The 18,465-nt window shown below is 37.6% G+C and overlaps 1 protein-coding gene across 9 annotated transcripts in view; it reads left to right on the top strand.

The window, feature by feature from the left end:
- Window positions 1–18,465, top strand: part of mapk10 (mitogen-activated protein kinase 10) — a 70,570-nt gene that overhangs the window by 31,553 nt on the left and 20,552 nt on the right. For 7 of the 9 annotated variants that reach the window (XM_035391272.1, XM_035391279.1, XM_035391278.1 and 4 more), the window contains exons 4-8: window positions 8,015–8,144; window positions 10,036–10,094; window positions 12,991–13,129; window positions 13,462–13,627; window positions 14,481–14,552. In XM_035391272.1, coding sequence (XP_035247163.1) covers window positions 8,015–8,144; window positions 10,036–10,094; window positions 12,991–13,129; window positions 13,462–13,627; window positions 14,481–14,552 — 566 coding nt within the window. The remainder of the gene's footprint in view (window positions 1–8,014; window positions 8,145–10,035; window positions 10,095–12,990; window positions 13,130–13,461; window positions 13,628–14,480; window positions 14,553–18,465) is intronic. The other 2 variants (XM_035391276.1, XM_035391273.1) reach the window with 1 other exon arrangement.

The following is an 18,465-nucleotide window of genomic DNA, read 5'->3' as shown; positions in this document are numbered from 1 at the left end:
CGAGATCTGCAGATGTTCTCTTTTGACATGCTGTCAATGCGGCTGCCTCGTCTAACCCACAGCCCTCTGCAATACGTGCCTCCGTCATTTCCTTTGAAAAGCCTGTCGTGTCTAGAAGTGAAATATGACTGGGATTAACCTCCCCCCTCTCCCCGCTCCACATTTCCAGCGTGATTGAGTAAATTTGCAGGCCGTCCGGAGAAGGAGAGGGCTGTTAGCGCAAGGGCAGAGCATGTTTGAGAGAGGGATCGAGGTAGTATGTCAAAAGGTAGAGAGCTGATCTCATTTCTGTTTCGTTCTCTCCTGCTGGGTCTTGTGCTCCCCCATGCAGCAACAGTACCAGTCTGAACTGCCTGAAAAATGCTTTCATGCTCCGTGTCAAGCGCTGCATGTCTTTTTGAAGCAATCCCAACACTAGGCAGAGGCTGGAAATAAACGGACGCTTTTAGCCTTTCAGGATACTTTAACCTTGTTTTTTTATATCAAAAGTTTCTCTTATTGGTGCATTTTTGATCTAATATTGAGGAAATGCACTGTCCAACATACATTGTGTGACAGGTCATCTAAAATTAACAATAGCGCAACTGCTGGTTTTTAAACTGGTTCTTGAAAATTCATAAAATGGCATACTCGGATCTCTTGTCTCTGTGTCTAGTACCTCCTGAATCCTTGCCATTGCTGCATTTAGTGAAAGTGCATTTAGCTGACTTGAGGCTGAGAATAATAGAATATGTTGAGTGCCTGGGGCTAATGCCAAATGATATCCTGAAAAAAATATCAACATTATTATGCAATCTATTATGTAATTCTGAGATCTTTGCCTGAAAACCAACAATAGGACATACTGTAGATAAAGACCTGGGATAAACAGCACAGATCAGAGGATCCACAGATGTATCACTGCTTCTCTGAGTAGTGGCTAAACCTACTGAGGGACTAAGCCACATTTATTTGTACTTTATGATACCAAATAGAGAAATTACATTCATAAAATCAGCACTATATTAACTTGGAGTGCCAGTAGGTTAGCATTAACTTACACCCAATAAATTGTTCGATTTTCTCAGCTGAAGAGAGTATGCCAATGTCATAGGCTCAGTATGTTATAGGTGTAGGAGTCTTAACTTATGACCTCCATCTTATCTGTTGGTTTTGGTGTTTTAGATTGTCATCATTTGCAAGATCTCTGTAGGAAACTGGTTCTGATTACTCTAGAATTTCTATTGTTCCTGTGGTCACACACACTGAATAAAAATGACCATGCCGTGTGTGTGTTTGCGCGTTTGTGTGTGTGTGTGTGTGTGTGTGCGTGTGTGTGCATATGTACTAGCATGTGTTCCATTTTAGCATGCATAATAAGGGATTAGACTGAATGTCCTCAAAGTCCTGCATGTTTTATCTCACAATAAAGTTGTCTATCAAAAAAGGATTTGTCCATTATTACGTTTGTGGGCCATTATCAGATTTAGGAAAATACAATATAAAGTGCTGCAGGATTGGAAATGGCTTTTCCTTGGCTCAGCTCAGTCACCATTGCAGTAGATGTGTACTGTAAAAACCCAGTAGGAGTTATTGTACAGGGAGGCAAGACTGCTGATCAATCTAATCTATGCACGTGATTCAGATTAAAATTGTTATGTATGCAGGAATATCCTGAGCACCCATCCCATTTTAAAATGGTGATAATTGCAGAAATGCAATTCAATCATGAATAATGCTGTTAGTTATTGATATAATAATGCTTCTATCTTGGTAGCAGACCTCATGTAGTAGCTAATGCAAATGATAGATTGGTATTAGGGGTGGGGCCATTTGTTGAAATAAATGAATACTTGCCCACAGATTTTTAATTTGCAATCAGAAAAATGGGAATTTTTTGTCAACTTTCTTGTGATTAATAATCATATTTCCTTTTAAAGCAATTGCCTTTATGAAGACTAACAGCGCAAAGAGGCTTTGCATTGCATTAACGCACCACTGTTTATTCTTGGCTATTCGAGAGGCAGGCTTATAGATGTGAAGTAGTTCAGAATATGATATGTTAGCCTGCAATATGTCTCGCAAAACACACATGTATTCTTTGTAGGCCAAAACAAATTGCCTGTGCATGTGTAGCTTACATGATAAGATTGCTTATAGTGCAGGAGGCTCACACATTTTTTCCTTAGAGCATCGCACATTTGTGTTCTTAATTATCTTCCTTTCTCTTTTTTAATTGTTTGGGTTTGGAACAACAAATGTCAGACATGGTTCAATTTAATTTATGGTTGTTGTCCTCCATCCCCTTGAGAGACACAAAAGAAACACAAAATTTTATACCTATAGTAAGGCTAAATGTTTTGCAGTCTTAGTCCATGATTTTCTAAGATGTAGCCCAGCATCATATATTTTTATGTCTTCATTTCCCAGAATAGCTAAATAAAACATTTATCAAATATTTTCTGTAGCCTATCAGTGTATGCAAGCCTGATAATTATTGGAAAGGAGATGGACAGCTGTCAGGTACTCATTCACTTTTTCCTGTCCTGGTGTTCTGTGTGTCTTAAAGAGAAAATGCTCTGCAATATCTTTAAACCGGTCTAAACCGCTACTGTAAAATGAGCTTTCGGCAGCCCCCTTGCCAAGAAAAGATTACTCAAGTAACTGCAAGGACAAATCAGCTTGTCACCTTGTAGAGAACAATGACCCATCTCTAATGGGTATAGCCATTTGCAGATCTTCTCATGGTCAAACTATGTAAAAATATTTTGAGAAATGTTGGCAGTTTCTCTTCCTTGATATACTTGATGTTGAGTACTGGCAGGTAAGAGGGGTTTTGAAAGGCAGTACTCTATACTTTCCACTATTTCACACCCAGATATGCTTTGTACGAAGACCAGCAGTTGTCAGAACCAGAGTGCTTCTAGTGCAATAGCCAAATTGCTAGGACATCCATTTTGTCCCTGCAGTTACTGTTGTACAAGTTCATTTGAATAGCACATGCAATTGGCATTGTGTAATACCATAAGTATAACTCACAAATTTGCTTCTAGAATATTCTCATTTGTTTTGGTTGTATTGGGATAAGCAGCAGTTACATTGGAATTTATGTTTTTTTCCATCTATAAGTACCTCCTTGTGAAAAAGGATATGTAATATATTTGCTGAGACATTCCTTCAAAAAAAAATGAATCCAAGTTCACTTGATTGATGAAGGAACACTTGATTTGGTGCCTGAATGCATCTGAAATAATTTCCCACAAAAGTAAGGGAAAAAGGACTTATTGTTAAATGCAAAATGTTTGGATTAACACAAATTCTCCAAATAGTTATTATGTACTGGTGTTCACTATATTTACAACGCAAGCAATATTTTATTATGCATTGTGGCATTGTTTGTTTGCCACTGCAGTCACATGCTGCAGCACTGTTCAGTGCACACATCCCCATGAGTACATTTCCCTTTGGCATTCTGTACGGTGTTGACCTCATCAGCAATTGCTGTAGAATGATCTTTATCTCCACTGTCCCACACATATAGATCAGATTTTCAGTGGTGAGCTCAAAGGATTGCATTGTGAGGGAGGGGTGCGTCAGAGACAATTTTTGATTTTCAGTAAACCTCCCAATGCCAATTCCTGTCCACAGCCTTCGTTGATTCCCAGATTCTGTGTTTTTTTGTTTGAGAGCTGCAGTTGTAACATAATCACCTATGGGATGTGGCAGAACCTTTTGCATACAAAGACGTTGTGTGAAAATGGTCAGATAGCAAATTTGAGTCACTATGGCTCTTGTCAGAGTTGTTATGTTTTCATAGCAAACAGTTTTCTGTCACTCTGTCCCGCTAGATGACACAGCAGGATGACAGTATGACTTTGATGTCTGGAGGGCCTGCAACCCAGGTTGATGTTCATCTGTTGGTTTTAAAGGGGCCTGTGACTGTAACCAGAGGGCACCATCACACTGAGCGTTTGACTTCACCATTGCTTTCACAACACCTGGCCTCCCTTCATTTTACAACATACAGACCCCCCAAAAAACAACACTGAAATGGTGCATCTTGAATAACCATGACTGCTAGGGCCATAAACCTTCAGGACACAGTGGTCTGCAAAACACAGCCACCGCTCCAGCATTCAGATGATTAACCGACGCTTCCGGCAGCCTTTTATAAAGCATTGAGGGTCCAGCTGCGCAGTCTTACGGCAAAACCATTACAGTACCACTCTCCCCATTATACTTATGTACGACTCCCAGATGCCCTCTGATTTTTGGAGGTCCTCATTTGTCTGGATTGCTATGAGTGAAACACATGTAACAGAACCAGCAAAATTACCTAGTTTTTATCGCTGTGCCAAGATCTGTGTTGTGTTGATATGTAAGGCTTGGTATATGTCAAAATGAAATATGAATAATATGCATCCACAGTATATGCAAATAAACTGCGTTATACGATGAGAATGATAATGTGGTTCAAGGTAGAACTAATCTTATGGATCATTGTTGGACAACATGTGAATGCCATGACGTAGGTTGACATTGCTCTTGTAGTAAATCAATATTACTAGGTGCTACCACCTGTTTGTGGGATGCAGGTTTCTTGCTCTGTGGGATTCTGTAATTATACAGTACAGTCAGGTATCGTGCAGTAGTCTGATCCTTGCAGTTTCTATTATATGCATTTAACACCATATTTAATTTTGTCATCATACTAATTGAATCTTACCGTAAAGACCATTTAAGCCACACAGGATTTTTCTGCACTGTAAATAAATAGATTGGGTATATCAATATCATCTAATGTGATTATATATTTAATATATGAGTGGTATATACTCAGAAACCTTGTTGACCAATTTCATATAGTAAAGATTATTGGGTAATATTTCATTATTTTACTATTTTGAGCATCATCTTATTAATACATTGGACCACATGCGTAATTCTGCCGGGTATGTTATATGCGAATAATTTAATAACATCATGGGATTGCAAAACACATTTTTTCAGGCACTGCTTGTTAATGTAAAAATCTATTGAGCATGTTTTTATTTCTTTGTCTCCACGCTCTGAAAAAGTCTGTCTACCAAGATAGTGTTAAGATTTGCCACAATGGAAACAAAAGAAAAGTTCTATTCAGCTAGAGGGAAGTTTTTACCTCCTTTTAGCACACATACTCAAGCTTTGTGCTGCTTCTAACGTGTCACTAAGGAATGTATGCTCCTGTATCAATTACATAGAGACACCTGTGCAATAGCTAGTGGCAGGACCTGTCTCACAAATAACAATAAAAATATCTACATGCAATCTCTCCCAAACACATTGACAGGCACGGTTGGATGATTCTGATTCTGGATCAAACTGCATGCTACTTCACAGCAACTTCACAGATTCAGATTTTCCATGCGTGGATATTGCAGTGACATTACACGGAGAGCAGTGAATAAGCTGTTTGATTAGCAATACCAGACTAAGAAGCCAAATTAGCTGTTGTAACAATGCAGCAGAACAAATGTATAAAGATGGTGCAGATATTTAAACACAATCCCAAACCTGTTGCTAACTTGGGGAAAGTGCAATGGTTTTCTGTTGTAGTTAATGACATTTCTGGCTTCATAATTTTATAATTTATAAAGTTTCTCTCTCTGCTGGCTATTTTGTGTAAAAAAAAGCATCAATAGTGAACATTCTAGTTACTTTGATATGGTACTTTTCTTTGTTTTTTAAATGTGTACTTATGCATTTCAGTTGTGGAATTCAGGAATAATGCCAAGAAAAAGTTAAAAAAAAAAAAAGTTTTAGTCACCTTTCAACCAAAGGCTGTGCTGTATGTCCTCAAATGTTTTGGAATGGTGCATAATCTGCCAAAGCCTGCAATTAATTCAGCGGCTGAGCAGTGGAATTAAAGCATAAGACAGAACAAACTGTATTACTGCAGACAAACCGCAGACACACAGTCAACCAGAGGAGTCACTCTTGTGTGAAGAGATGACGTGTGCCCTGCCGACCAAATCCCTGTTTGCCCAAGAGAGACTGCTGCTAATTATGAGCTGCTTGTTGAGTCAGAACAGGCGTGCTACTGTATTGATTGTGGGCTCTGGACATTATTTCCCCAAAGTCCAGTGCTTCAGCTGGATGCCTATCCCACAGCTCCTGATTTCTACAATTTTATAAGGCCGAATAAAGCCAGCAGTCACTATATCTGTGATATGTATATACTGTTATGCCTGCCTGCTGTTTGTAATGAAAACGGGCCTTTTAAAGATGAATTTATGTGGTGGAGTGGTGTGTTTGTATTGCTGAAAATATTCACTGTTATGGACATTTCTGCGATTTCTTGTAAATACACCCAATGCAGAGCTCTTTACAGAATTGTGGACAAATTTTCCTCTGACCTTAAAAATAAAGTGTCAGCATCTGGCTGAAAACTTTAACTCAAGTTTTTAAATCTCAAGAATCCAGAAGCCGACACAAAGCCCTTTGAAAAGGAGTGCAGACGGGCCCATTACTGCAGTGTTAATAACCGTGGACATGTCACCACAGCCTTGACAGATTCCAAAAAGAAGCTTTTATTTGGTGTCACTTAATGACAGCTGATGAGTCAGATGTTCTCAACCTCCCGTCCTCACAGCATATAAATTACTGAAGATATAATGTCATTGCTGAAGAATAAACATGTTCGACATTTAAAATGCAGTCTGATTTATAATAAAATGCATTTTAAAAAAGAAAATCAATACTGAACAGGAACAGACACATATAAAATGTATGCTCAAGCTTTATTGGATGTACATGGTCCTTGCTGAATAGCTTGTTTTCATGTATTGGGTTTCATGGCGGTGATATAATAATTTAAATCTTGATTTGGAGCAAAGCAGCAGTTTACTTCAATCTTCTGTAACTGCAGTTTGAATCAATGTTTCAGATGAAAATTGTGAAAACCCTTAGCTCTTGAATAAGAAATGAAATAACAAATGAGACATGTCAAATATTGGATGTTTGTAGGTTTTTGACTATTTTTATTGATTTTACTCAGGGCTGCATTAATAAAAATGAACTAAAGTATCCCCTTCCCCTGCCCCAGATTACTTATCTTTGCTACCCAATCAGCGGGAATGGTGGTTTTGATCAATGAGACTGTTGTAAATTCTATGTGAACTGCAATTGCTGCAGAAGAAAATAAACTGTAAATAAGAGACATGTTAGTGAAGACATTTTGTCATTTTAACAATGTGAGCAGCTGCAGCACTGAGCGCTGGTGTCAGGGGTGGAAAGTGGGGGAGAGGGGGGGTGGGTGGTTAAAGGGGGTGTTCAGGTTTGTGGGAGTTGCAAAAGCATAGCCTTGCACTGGTCGGTACTCCCCAGCCCTTTTAAATGGGCGGGTGTTCTTGCAAAATCACACTCTCTAATTTAATTGTCTATTATGCCCCCAGTACAATATTAACTAAATTTTTACGTTCTGATAATACTAGCCATTCATACTTGTAGCATCCCTCGCTCTACACTCAAAACTTCTGAAAGACAGGGATCGAATCATGTAAAATGAGGCGGAGAGAAAGCACATGCCAACTCTTGAGGCTGGTTTCAGTGACAATGTCAAGGAATTGTCTTCCATACTGATTTGGTTTTTCAAAGAGTAGCATTGATATGTCATTAATGCCAAATCACAAATGACATAAAATTATTGACTGAAAAAGTTATCGTGACCCATTGTAGCCATGGTATTCTGTCAAAGCCTGTTGATACGTCAAGAGTTGGCTTGAATATGTACTGTGCAAGTCAAGAGTAATTGGTGAGCACATGGATTATGTGGCTCATGCCAATACACAACCCAAAAAGACTGACCCAGCCCCCATTCTAGGGATAAAAAAGGGATACAAACAGCTCCATAGGTGCAAACATCATTTAGCCTGCTTGCGATGCTCCACTACACCAAAGCCCAACATGCACTTGTTTGTCTATTTAGCGTTTAGTATTATCAACATAAGGCATGTTAGCATTAATTGTTCATACGCTTTGTCTTCTCTTTCTGCAGTGCTGGATACGATGCCGTCCTTGACAGAAATGTGGCTATCAAGAAGCTCAGCAGACCTTTTCAGAACCAGACTCACGCCAAGCGAGCTTACAGGGAGCTGGTTCTTATGAAATGCGTCAATCACAAAAATGTGAGTACTTCATCTGTCAGTAAGAGGCCTGTGGAATAAAGGCTTGCAGTTGCCTTTATGCACTTGAAAGGCCTTGAGGGATATGCAGTAATTTTGGTATGCCTTTATAAAGATTTCATAAATGTACCTTGTAAGAGTCATTGGTGTATGATTGACATGCCCAGCGTCTCCTGAAAGCTAAAATAGAAACGTCCAAGAGACATGCACATTGAAAGACATAAAGATGATTAAATACACTTTAAACTGTGAAATAGAACCACTGTTATTGAATCACAATATGATTTGCTTATACTGTAAGTATATTCAATTTATTTATGAAAAATACCTCTATATAATTGCTATTATATTAGAATATACTTGCATTATACAACAAATCTATTCAAACATCTCTTCAAACATTAATTTATAAAGCTCAATATTGACTGTTTCCCTGTCCACATGCTCCAAACTGAATGAAGAAATTGATTTAAACTGTAAAACTGAGGTAATTACCATGCAGTGGTAGCAGACAGACAGCAAGCTATTCCACGGATCTGAAATTTTTACTGCTGCGATTCCTTCGTCCCCCCCGTTGCAGTATTTCTCTCTCTCTCTCCCCCCTCTCTCTACCCCCTCCATCAGCAGTGTCCTTGAGCAGGGTCATTCCCAACCCAGAGCCGAGCCCCCCCCCCCCCCGTTCCTCCGCTTGTGAGACGGGGATCATGTTATCTCTTCTGTGGCTGTAGCCGTGCAGCTTCCTCCGGCGTGCCCACTGAGTTATCTGCTCTGGGGTTTATGGCGTGGCTTGTGTGATTATGAGTCGCCGTAAAGACTCAAGGAGAAGAAAGCCACTGAATTACTGCAGGCATCACTCTGCCTGCATTCTGCCTGACAGGGGCCCCCGCTGTGTGTGAGGCTCTTAAGTGGCCTGTTTTTATTATTTTAGTGTGAACATCAGCAGCTTTTTGTTTGCTGGTTTTCCAGGGGCTGAAGATGGTCTTTCATAGACTGTATTGTATTTATGTAATATCATAAATATTGGATAATAATAATAATGATAATAATAATAATAATAATAATAATAAAAAGGAGAAGAATAAAGAAGAAATAGATGACTTATACATAAAAATAAACTTTATATATAATATTCAGTGACAAGTCAGTGACAATAATGATCATAGCTAACATTCATATTAACTTGACTAAAATGATGCCACATTCTCTAGCCACATGACTTGTTATTGTCATTGTCTCTGTTGTTTATGCATAGCACCGCTCCTGGTTCCCAGATTAACTGGGGCTAGCACAGTATTTGATGTAAGATTGGGTTTATTGAGCAGAGTCGTGCTGTGGAGACATTGTTAAACTTTTTACAACTCAGCTCAGCATGGAAATATGTAGAGGCCATTATTGCTGGCCTTGTATCTGCAGCTTAGTATTTGTGTAGTAAATTGGAATTTGCTATTCTTAGCCATTGATAGTCCAGTAAGTTAGTGTAAGGAAGCAGTGAGTGTTTCAACTGGTTGGATGTTTACCTGGGCCGAAGTCTGATATGACCTGACAATGTTTCTCCAAGAGACTTTGAGGAACAACCTCCCATCGATATTGAGCTTTATGGGTGATCGATCATTCAGCTGCAGAACAAGCTCTGGGACACTCTCACCCACACCTTAGATGTATTGAATCACTTTCCAACTCCAGAAAGCAACTTAAAACGTGCCTCTTCAGGCTTGACGATTCATGTAATCTAGATATTGTTACTCTAACAATGTGATATTTAACAGAAGAGAAGTTTGTTTAACAGAAGAGTTTGAAAGAATGATGCGTGTTTGTAGGGATTTTTAAAGATTTTTTGTTACACTACACATATCTAACATGAAACTTTATCCTCAATTTCTCTTTCTCATTTCAGATAATCAGCTTATTAAATGTTTTTACACCACAGAAATCTTTAGAGGACTTCCAGGATGTGTAAGTATAACACCAAATGCAAAATACTAGCAGATTATAAACATGTTCAAGAGCTGATGTGACTGTTTCATCAGTCTATTTATTATTTATACAGCAGAACAAGGTCATGTGACATTCTTCTGGGAATATGTGCTTGGTTTTCAATCTTGCATCTCAGGCATATACTGTATATTCTTTCAGGTTGCGTCATCCTATAATAGTTTCCTTTTACAGGTGTGTTTTTGCTTTTGTTCTGGATCTTTTTTGCAGAATATGTTTATTTTTGTATTAATTGTACACATTTTTCGCAATGACTATGAAAGGTTCCTAAGCCTGATGCTGTGTTAAACAAAATGAAAAATTTTGTTTAACGCAGCGCACACACACACACACCCACACACACACAAATGAATGTGAAAATGCCCTCAGTATCAGCCAACACAACAAAAACAAGATCAAAAGGATGGTTTTATATAACAATAGAGCTTGGGGTCAAAGTGACCCCAACAACACCGATGTGTACAGGACATTGAAAATAAGTTTTTGAGTTAATGTCATGTTTGCCATGTTTTCCCCATAAAGTTAGGAAATGTCATGAAAAATCTAGCTGAAAAAAGTATGTTAACCATGTTTTTAGAGACATTGGCATTGTAAACATTGGCCCCCAATATAATAGGAGGGTAAAGAAACATATCTTATATAAAATATTTCTGTGTGCTTCAATCAGCGCTGTTTGGAGGGAGAACACCCATGGTAAAATATATGTACATAGCTTTATAGGTCACAGATGAAGAATGGACAAACTACAAAGCAAAAATGGCCCAAATTGACATAAATCAGAAGGCCAAAAAGGCTAATCAAAGTAGCAGTTTTTAAATTATGACTTGCTCAGACTTGCAGACCAATTTTTGCAGGGAGGACAATAAAGAAACAAGGCAGCTAATTTGCTTTTTCCAACATCAATACAGTATGAACATGTCATAGTTAACTAAGAAGGCTTGCAAAGAAAGCTGTTTCCAGCTATTTATGTATAGTTTAAAACTGACTGATTTTTGTATCCATTGTCTCTCATATGCACACGATTGTTCTCTTCAGACACGGATTGAACACTGTTTGGACAATGAAACACTAGCAGTTGTTTGGGAGAATAAATATCACTAAATGTTTATTTATGGAGAGTCCAATATGGCAATGTAAACTAGGTTATTACATTTTTATTCTGTTGTATACATAAGTTAATAATTTCTTATTAAAGGTTGAAAGTATTATTGTTTGTTTGTATGAACTGTTGTAGAGGTATTTATTAAAACAATTTTCCTTCTATCATAACATGAAAATTACAATGAATTCACAGAGGAACTGCAGCCTTAATATTATTTCATGCATACAGCAATACATCACCATCAAATTATATCTTTTGCTAAAATATGTTTTCGGTATTATGTGATGGTAGACTTTTCATATCATTGCTTTTTTCATATCATTGTTCGTCAACTAAAAGCTAAATTGTTAGTTGCCTGAATACATCAAAGACGATTTACTTTATTTTACAAACAGCCAGATTAGCCCCACAAATCTAGTACTAATCAATACCTTTGGTAGAAGCCATACAGTTTATTTGAGACTAGTCCATATCACCAAATGTTGTCTGTCTGGCTACATTTTCAGTGGTTCTTTCTATCACTGCATAAATTACAGCACCATAGAAAATGCTATGGTGAACACATTAGTTTGTTTTCTGCCTATTTATCTCTCCAATCCAATATACAAAAATCAGATTGATAATTAGCCTTTTGTGGACTTAAATAAGCTCATTTAAAATGTTCACTGTTTATTCTCATTAGGCATTTAAGTTTGTACTTCCTGTAGTTCCTGTTAATCCCCTGTAATTAGGAGTTACTATATGTTATTCTCCTGTAATTAGGAACAACAGCGGCTTAATTAATTCCTTGCAAGCATGGATGTTAGCAAAATCGATGAGTCTGTAGCAAAAATGTTTTGAATGTTAGAGAAGATTTCACACTGGGCATTATTATTTCACAACACAGTACACTTTATATTTTAAATGATTTAGTCTGTAGCAGTTTGGTTGGGATTTTTAATACAAATAATGCCTTTACTATTTATATAACAAATTGAGATTTATATTCTGTTAATGCATACACAAAGCTGCTTTGGGGATTTTGATGTTAAACTGATGTGAAAAAAAGAGAATGGAACCAGTTCCGCTATGAAAACAGTTCCAGCGTGGCTGTAATCACCGTAAGATTTATTTTTTATGGCAGGTCATTATAACGAGATAGCAGCCTCTGTACTGTCACTGTGAACAAGGTCAATGATCAATAAATGCTTACAGCGCAATATAATGTGAAGATTCACATTGTTGCACCATACGAGCCAAAATAAAGAAGGCATTTTTAAAGACTTATCCACGAGAAACCTTTATCCAGTGATGTAAAAGGACCTAGAACCATTCTCTGGGAACCATTCTCTCATTTCGCTCATGTACTTGACTGTAGTTTAGCAGTGAATATACAAGTAGTGAACAAAAATATGGGAAAAACTGGGTAAATTAAGGACAAGTATTTGCAAAAATAGAATCTACCACACAGGTGTAGCTCAAGTATTAATTAAGCAAATAACATCCCAGGAGGAACAGAAGAACACAAGAATAAGAATTACCGGCCACACAGCAGGGAACAGTCTAGAAATTATCCAGTGCTGTGCCAAGACGGGATCTGAACACCTTAACAATACTTACTGGTGTCTGTGAGGAATTTACTTAATTACCTTCCTTCCACTTATGCCCCATTGTTCTGTTCTCTCTCTCTGTCTCTCTATCTCTCCCTCTCACCCCTGTCTCTCCCTCTCCCTCTGTCTCTCTGTCTCTCTGTGTCTCTCTCTCTCTCTCTCTCAGATACCTGGTCATGGAGTTGATGGATGCCAACCTTTGTCAGGTGATTCAGATGGAGCTTGACCATGAGCGAATGTCCTACCTGCTGTACCAGATGCTGTGTGGCATCAAACATCTGCACTCTGCAGGGATCATTCACAGAGTAAGACATACTGCACACATATATGTGTCTAGCACTAGGCGCCTAATACTGAACGCCATTATATGTATATGATTCTTATGTTTACTGTGAATTGTTATCTTTAGCTTTATAGTAGGTAGGTTCTATAACAGAATTTATAAAAGCCAAGAATACTTTCTGAAAATTGTGATGAACATGAGATGTGAAAAGATAATAGGTCTTCTTATTGTCCTGCATGCACTAGCGATCCGGACACACAAGTTACTATAAAATGAGTTACTTCTGCTGAGGTATTATCTCATTATTTAAGAATGACTGTCCACTGTGATTGCCTCCCCATTGCCCCCTTACAGGACCTGAAACCGAGCAATATAGTGGTCAAGTCTGACTGTACACTGAAAATCCTGGACTTTGGCTTGGCCAGGACTGCGGGCACGAGCTTCATGATGACCCCCTATGTGGTGACGAGGTATTACAGGGCCCCAGAGGTTATCCTGGGCATGGGCTACAAGGAGAACGGTAAGACTGCAGTTGTTGTTCACAGCAGCGAACAAGCATGCCTGGCCTTTTCCCTTCTACCTCATTATAAGTTGCCCTCTGCTTGTAGTAAACTGTTTTCGCGGTTTTTTAAACTTAATGCCCAATGCTGCCAACATAACAAAAGCCGATTGGTTTGGATGATTAACTTGTTTATATTGAGATATAGTCGAAAGTTGAGGAAATACTGTGACATACTACAGTAGAACTGAATCCATAATGTATATATTCTATATTTGTCCAGAAATTACATGGAAAATCTTTTTTTTCTCCATTTCTATCAATTTTTATTTTAACTGCTTTATCCTCTCCTTTGTTATTACCACCAATTTGCCACTGAAATATAAACTTGCTATTCCTAATCAATTAAGTATTGCTTTTCTGATTTCTCTTTGGCAGTAGAATAACATTATTTTGAAGCGTGCACACAGTTTCTTTCCACAGTATGATGTAGAGTAAATTTTTAATAAACTTTTAATCTGTGTAATTTGAGTTCTCAGGTAATGCTTAGAGAGATTTATAGTTCTTTGTTCTTATTAGAGTTGAATGGTAACCTTGGTGAGGCACTGCAGCCATATGATTCACATCAAAGTAATAGACACAAGTCCTTAGGGTCAGTGAGTGTATGGATTTCCTGTTACCAGTAATACCTCTCAAGACTCTCCACAGCACCTGATTAGAAAAATAGTTTGTGTACTTTGTCTTTTTCACTAATACATTCTCTTTCAATATAACTTCTGGATTCAAATCACTCTGTCGCTTCTCTGTCAACAAATGTCTTCTTTCTGCTAACCTCTAACTTCTGCCTGCAACTTCTTTTCTCCTGTACCTACAGTGGATATATGGTCAGTGGGATGCATTATGGGAGAAATGGTCCGCCACAAAATCCTGTTTCCAGGAAGGGACTGTATCCTTGCTCAAGTGATGGCGGTTGATATCATTAAAAGGGCACCCTAGGGTCACAGCATATCAGTTCAATAAAAAGAAAACGTTATTTTATTTGTATTATTCTACATTGCTATATACATTGAAAAACATGATAGAAGACGACAAATTTGTCAGTCTGTAAGAAATAAACCTATACTTTAGCGTCTCCAATCTGCCACTATGCCAGGAATGCAAAAATGATTTAAACAGGAAGCAAGAAAATTAGCTAGTTTCAGACAATCCAGACAATGCATTTGAGGCTGTATGGAAATAATAATTAGCATACTGAAATAGCATTACAGTAACTGTTCAGTAGACTAATTGTTAAAATATCATGCAAAACAAATGGTTAAAATCAAATTTATTTATTTTCATCACTGTTTTTCCATTTTGAAAGGGAGTATATCACAGCAGTTAGATGTAAATATGAACACTGTTGTAATGGGGATAAATGATTTTATATGCATTTAAATAGAATTTTAATTGCCCCAGCTGTGTCAATTTCTCTTTTCTGGTTTTTCTTCAATTGACGATAATTATCTGACCATCTGGACCATCTGTACATTTCTATAGCTGTATATTACAATATATGAAATAATGTAAGGGATATGATTTACAGTATGTACAACATACTCTGCTTATTTAAAAAGCAAAATATTGGCATTAACTGAATTGGCATATATTTGTTTGTTTGCTGCTATAGCAATGCATTAGATTCATGGATAATGATTTATCACTGAATTTATATATCTTTCAAGTACTTCAATACGAGATGCTGTTTAACTTGAGGTAAATACATTGCTCAGAAACAGTCTTTTCCTGGAATTCTGGAAAAAAGAAAGACGGAAGCTCTTCAATTTGCTAAAGTAACTTCCTTAGCAACTGCTTGATGAAATTGACATTTTTATGAATTCCCCTGTCCTTGGCATTCATTCCACAAAAAATGTCATTTCTACTGCAAGCTGTGAACTAATTGAGTAAGTTGTTATGGTTATATAGTTTACGGCAGGACAGACACACATACCAAAATTATTCAAATGGTCTTCAAAGTCTTGATTGTACTAGATGTTAGCAGTATGTTAGAAAAGTTATGTTTCATTCTTATAGAACTGCAGCTTTGCTTCAGTGGTTTAAAAGTTGAATATGCTAATTATTTGGAATTACCATATATAGCAATGCTAATTCAAAATCATTTGCATAATCATGCTTACTTGAAATAACTGGCAACATTCTGTTTGTATACTGCATAATACAGCCTTCAAAATTTAGAATACAGTCCTATGTGAATTAAGCTTTTTTTAAAAAAATTTTTTTTTACTTTGAGAACACATATTTGGATTGAAAGAGAAAGCTTTTCCAGCCTAGCCCTATGCAGTTTGACAGCCTTTTAGTGGAAATCACTCGCTTGACTAGTGAACATAGGTAAAGAGACTCAATACCTTTCATACTCAAATCGAGTCTGAACTGCAATCCAGTGTTCCAATTCATGACAACCATTTGCGCTTAGGGACAAATCATCACTCCTTAGGCCTGGCTTCAGTGAAAATGTCTCCTTAACTTTAACAGCTGAGTGCAATTGTGAATTTTTCATCTTCACAAATACATTTTTCTCTGCTCAAAAAGAAAGGAAAGGAAAAAAATGTTTACATTAAAAAAAAAAAAAAGTAACTCTTGTTACTCATAGCTGAAAATTAAAAATGAAAACTGAATCCCTGGGTATATCATGCTTCCAAATGATATGCTGACCACTACATAAAAAGTAGTCTTCCATGTGAAACCATTATAATTGTTATTTTAAGTAAGAATTACATGAAAAACTCTTTAGAAGAACAAGTGAGCTTAAAAGGTGAGACATGTTTCTTGTACCAGCCATTGGACAATGACCTCCATGTCAGCGTCATCTTTTTACGGAGGCTTTTTGACAACATAGTTCTGGGCATCAATCGTTTCAGTGGAATCGACTGCATTTATTATAGCATATGGAGTGGCACCACCATTTCTCTCCATATTTATGGAGGATTTGTGAGACTGTGCATCCTCAAGCATGTTTGCTAATGAAATTATCCTCACCCTGTGTTCATCTGCTAGGTACATGTAATATCAGCAATGACTCTGAAAGCTTCTTCACTTGGCTCAGGACCATTACTTTGCTTAATAACACCCTGCTGCTGCCATTCTGTCCATATCTGTCTGATTTGTCAGAGCCCGTGGAACCTGAGACACACTGACAGGTGGTAGGTGTTTTACAGAACTGAACTGGAGTGTTTCGCAGTGTGTCCTGCTGTTTCTCCTCACACACCTGAGCCATGCTCCAGGTCCTTTGATGATGTTTGCTGGAGGGTAAATTGCACTACCATTGTTTAAGCTAAATGCTGCAGTAGTATTCATAAAATAAATAAATAAGCAATTGGTTCCCCCTTTTTTGTTATTATTAGCCTCCAACTGAGTGCCCTCTAAACTCCACATAGCATGGGGGTTTATTGTGCCATCATTCTAATCAGGAACTAATACTTCATTGAAATGTCAGGGTAGAATTCCCAAAGGCTAGAATGGTGTTAAGATCAGTTTCTCACAAGTATTTGGGTGGGGATTATAGGTGTGCAACAAAGTCACTAAATCGCTGTGTATCTTTATTGGTTGAACCACCAAAATAATCTGTGTATCTGTATTTGGATAGAAAGAGGGAGTGGGCGTGGCATGTTAGGGTAGAGTCCCAAATGCTTGAATGGTGGTTTAGATAGGTTTCTCACATTTATAGGTAGTTTGATGTAGATTATTGCCAGAAGTGATTTCATTATGGCACAGTAAAACCTATTAAAGGTCCCATCTGGTATAGTCATTTTTAAAGGAAATTAAGATGGCATGTTTCCCATATTTATCTCTGAAAACAAATCACCTCTGAAGGCTATGTAACCCACATCCCAGGGGATTTAAGGTGCCATTTGTTTAACTACAAATCTCTTCTTATGAAATACTTTTTTGCTAACAATATAAAGAAAAAAAACCCGGAAATGTAGGAACTTGGCAGAACACAATATATAAGATAATTTATTAAGACTATTTATACATACATTTGGCGTATCCTGCGCACAAACCCTAGTCATGCACTTTTGATTGATTGTATTACTTATTATGCATCTGTGTGTGTGTGTGTATGTTTACACATGTCTCTATATTCATAAATTACAGTAAACTAATTGGAAACTATTGTTAACTATTTTGAAGCCAACCCACCCTTAACTGGGGACAGTTGATATCACTAGCTAGTTAGCTAGTTGGCTAGAGCTAATGTTAAGGGAAAGGTAAAGGAAACTTGCAGGCAGTCAAATGTTACAGTAACCCCAGAGGAGATTCTTCTAGGTAAACCTTGGGGGGTTGTGTTTGGCCTAGGATTGCCAGATTTAGAATTAGGCAAAACCGGACAACATGTGCCTACTCTTGGCACCAATGGCGTACAGGGGGGTGGATTTGGGGTTGTATCGAAATGGATGAGACATACATTTGTTAAATACTATCGGTAAATTTCTTTCATCAAATACTCCACAAACCTGCCATGTTTGAAAAACATAATAATAATTTGAAAAACATTCTGATGGAAAACCAGGCATCTGGCACCTCTAGTTTAGTCCCAAAATTAAGAAGGCTTTTGACCCTCCTTTATGTATCCCTTCACAAACTCCTCAGCTGTCAAAAACTACTGAATTCATCAATTCATTTTTTTTCTTTTTTACCTTGGTACTATTAGCTGGTCTATTAAGATAGCCTGGGACCTCAGTCTCTCTGGGCTGAGAGCACAAGATGGAGTGTTGAACAAAGGAATTGGTATCACACCTGATGAAAGACTTACATTGCCCTAGTTGAAATATACTCTCTGCTGACAGTGAACATCTTTG

Source organism: Anguilla anguilla, chromosome 14 (assembly GCF_013347855.1).
Source record: "Anguilla anguilla isolate fAngAng1 chromosome 14, fAngAng1.pri, whole genome shotgun sequence".
Taxonomy (NCBI): domain Eukaryota; kingdom Metazoa; phylum Chordata; class Actinopteri; order Anguilliformes; family Anguillidae; genus Anguilla; species Anguilla anguilla.
Note: the sequence above shows the minus strand (reverse complement) of the source record. Positions and strands in the feature narration are given on the sequence as shown.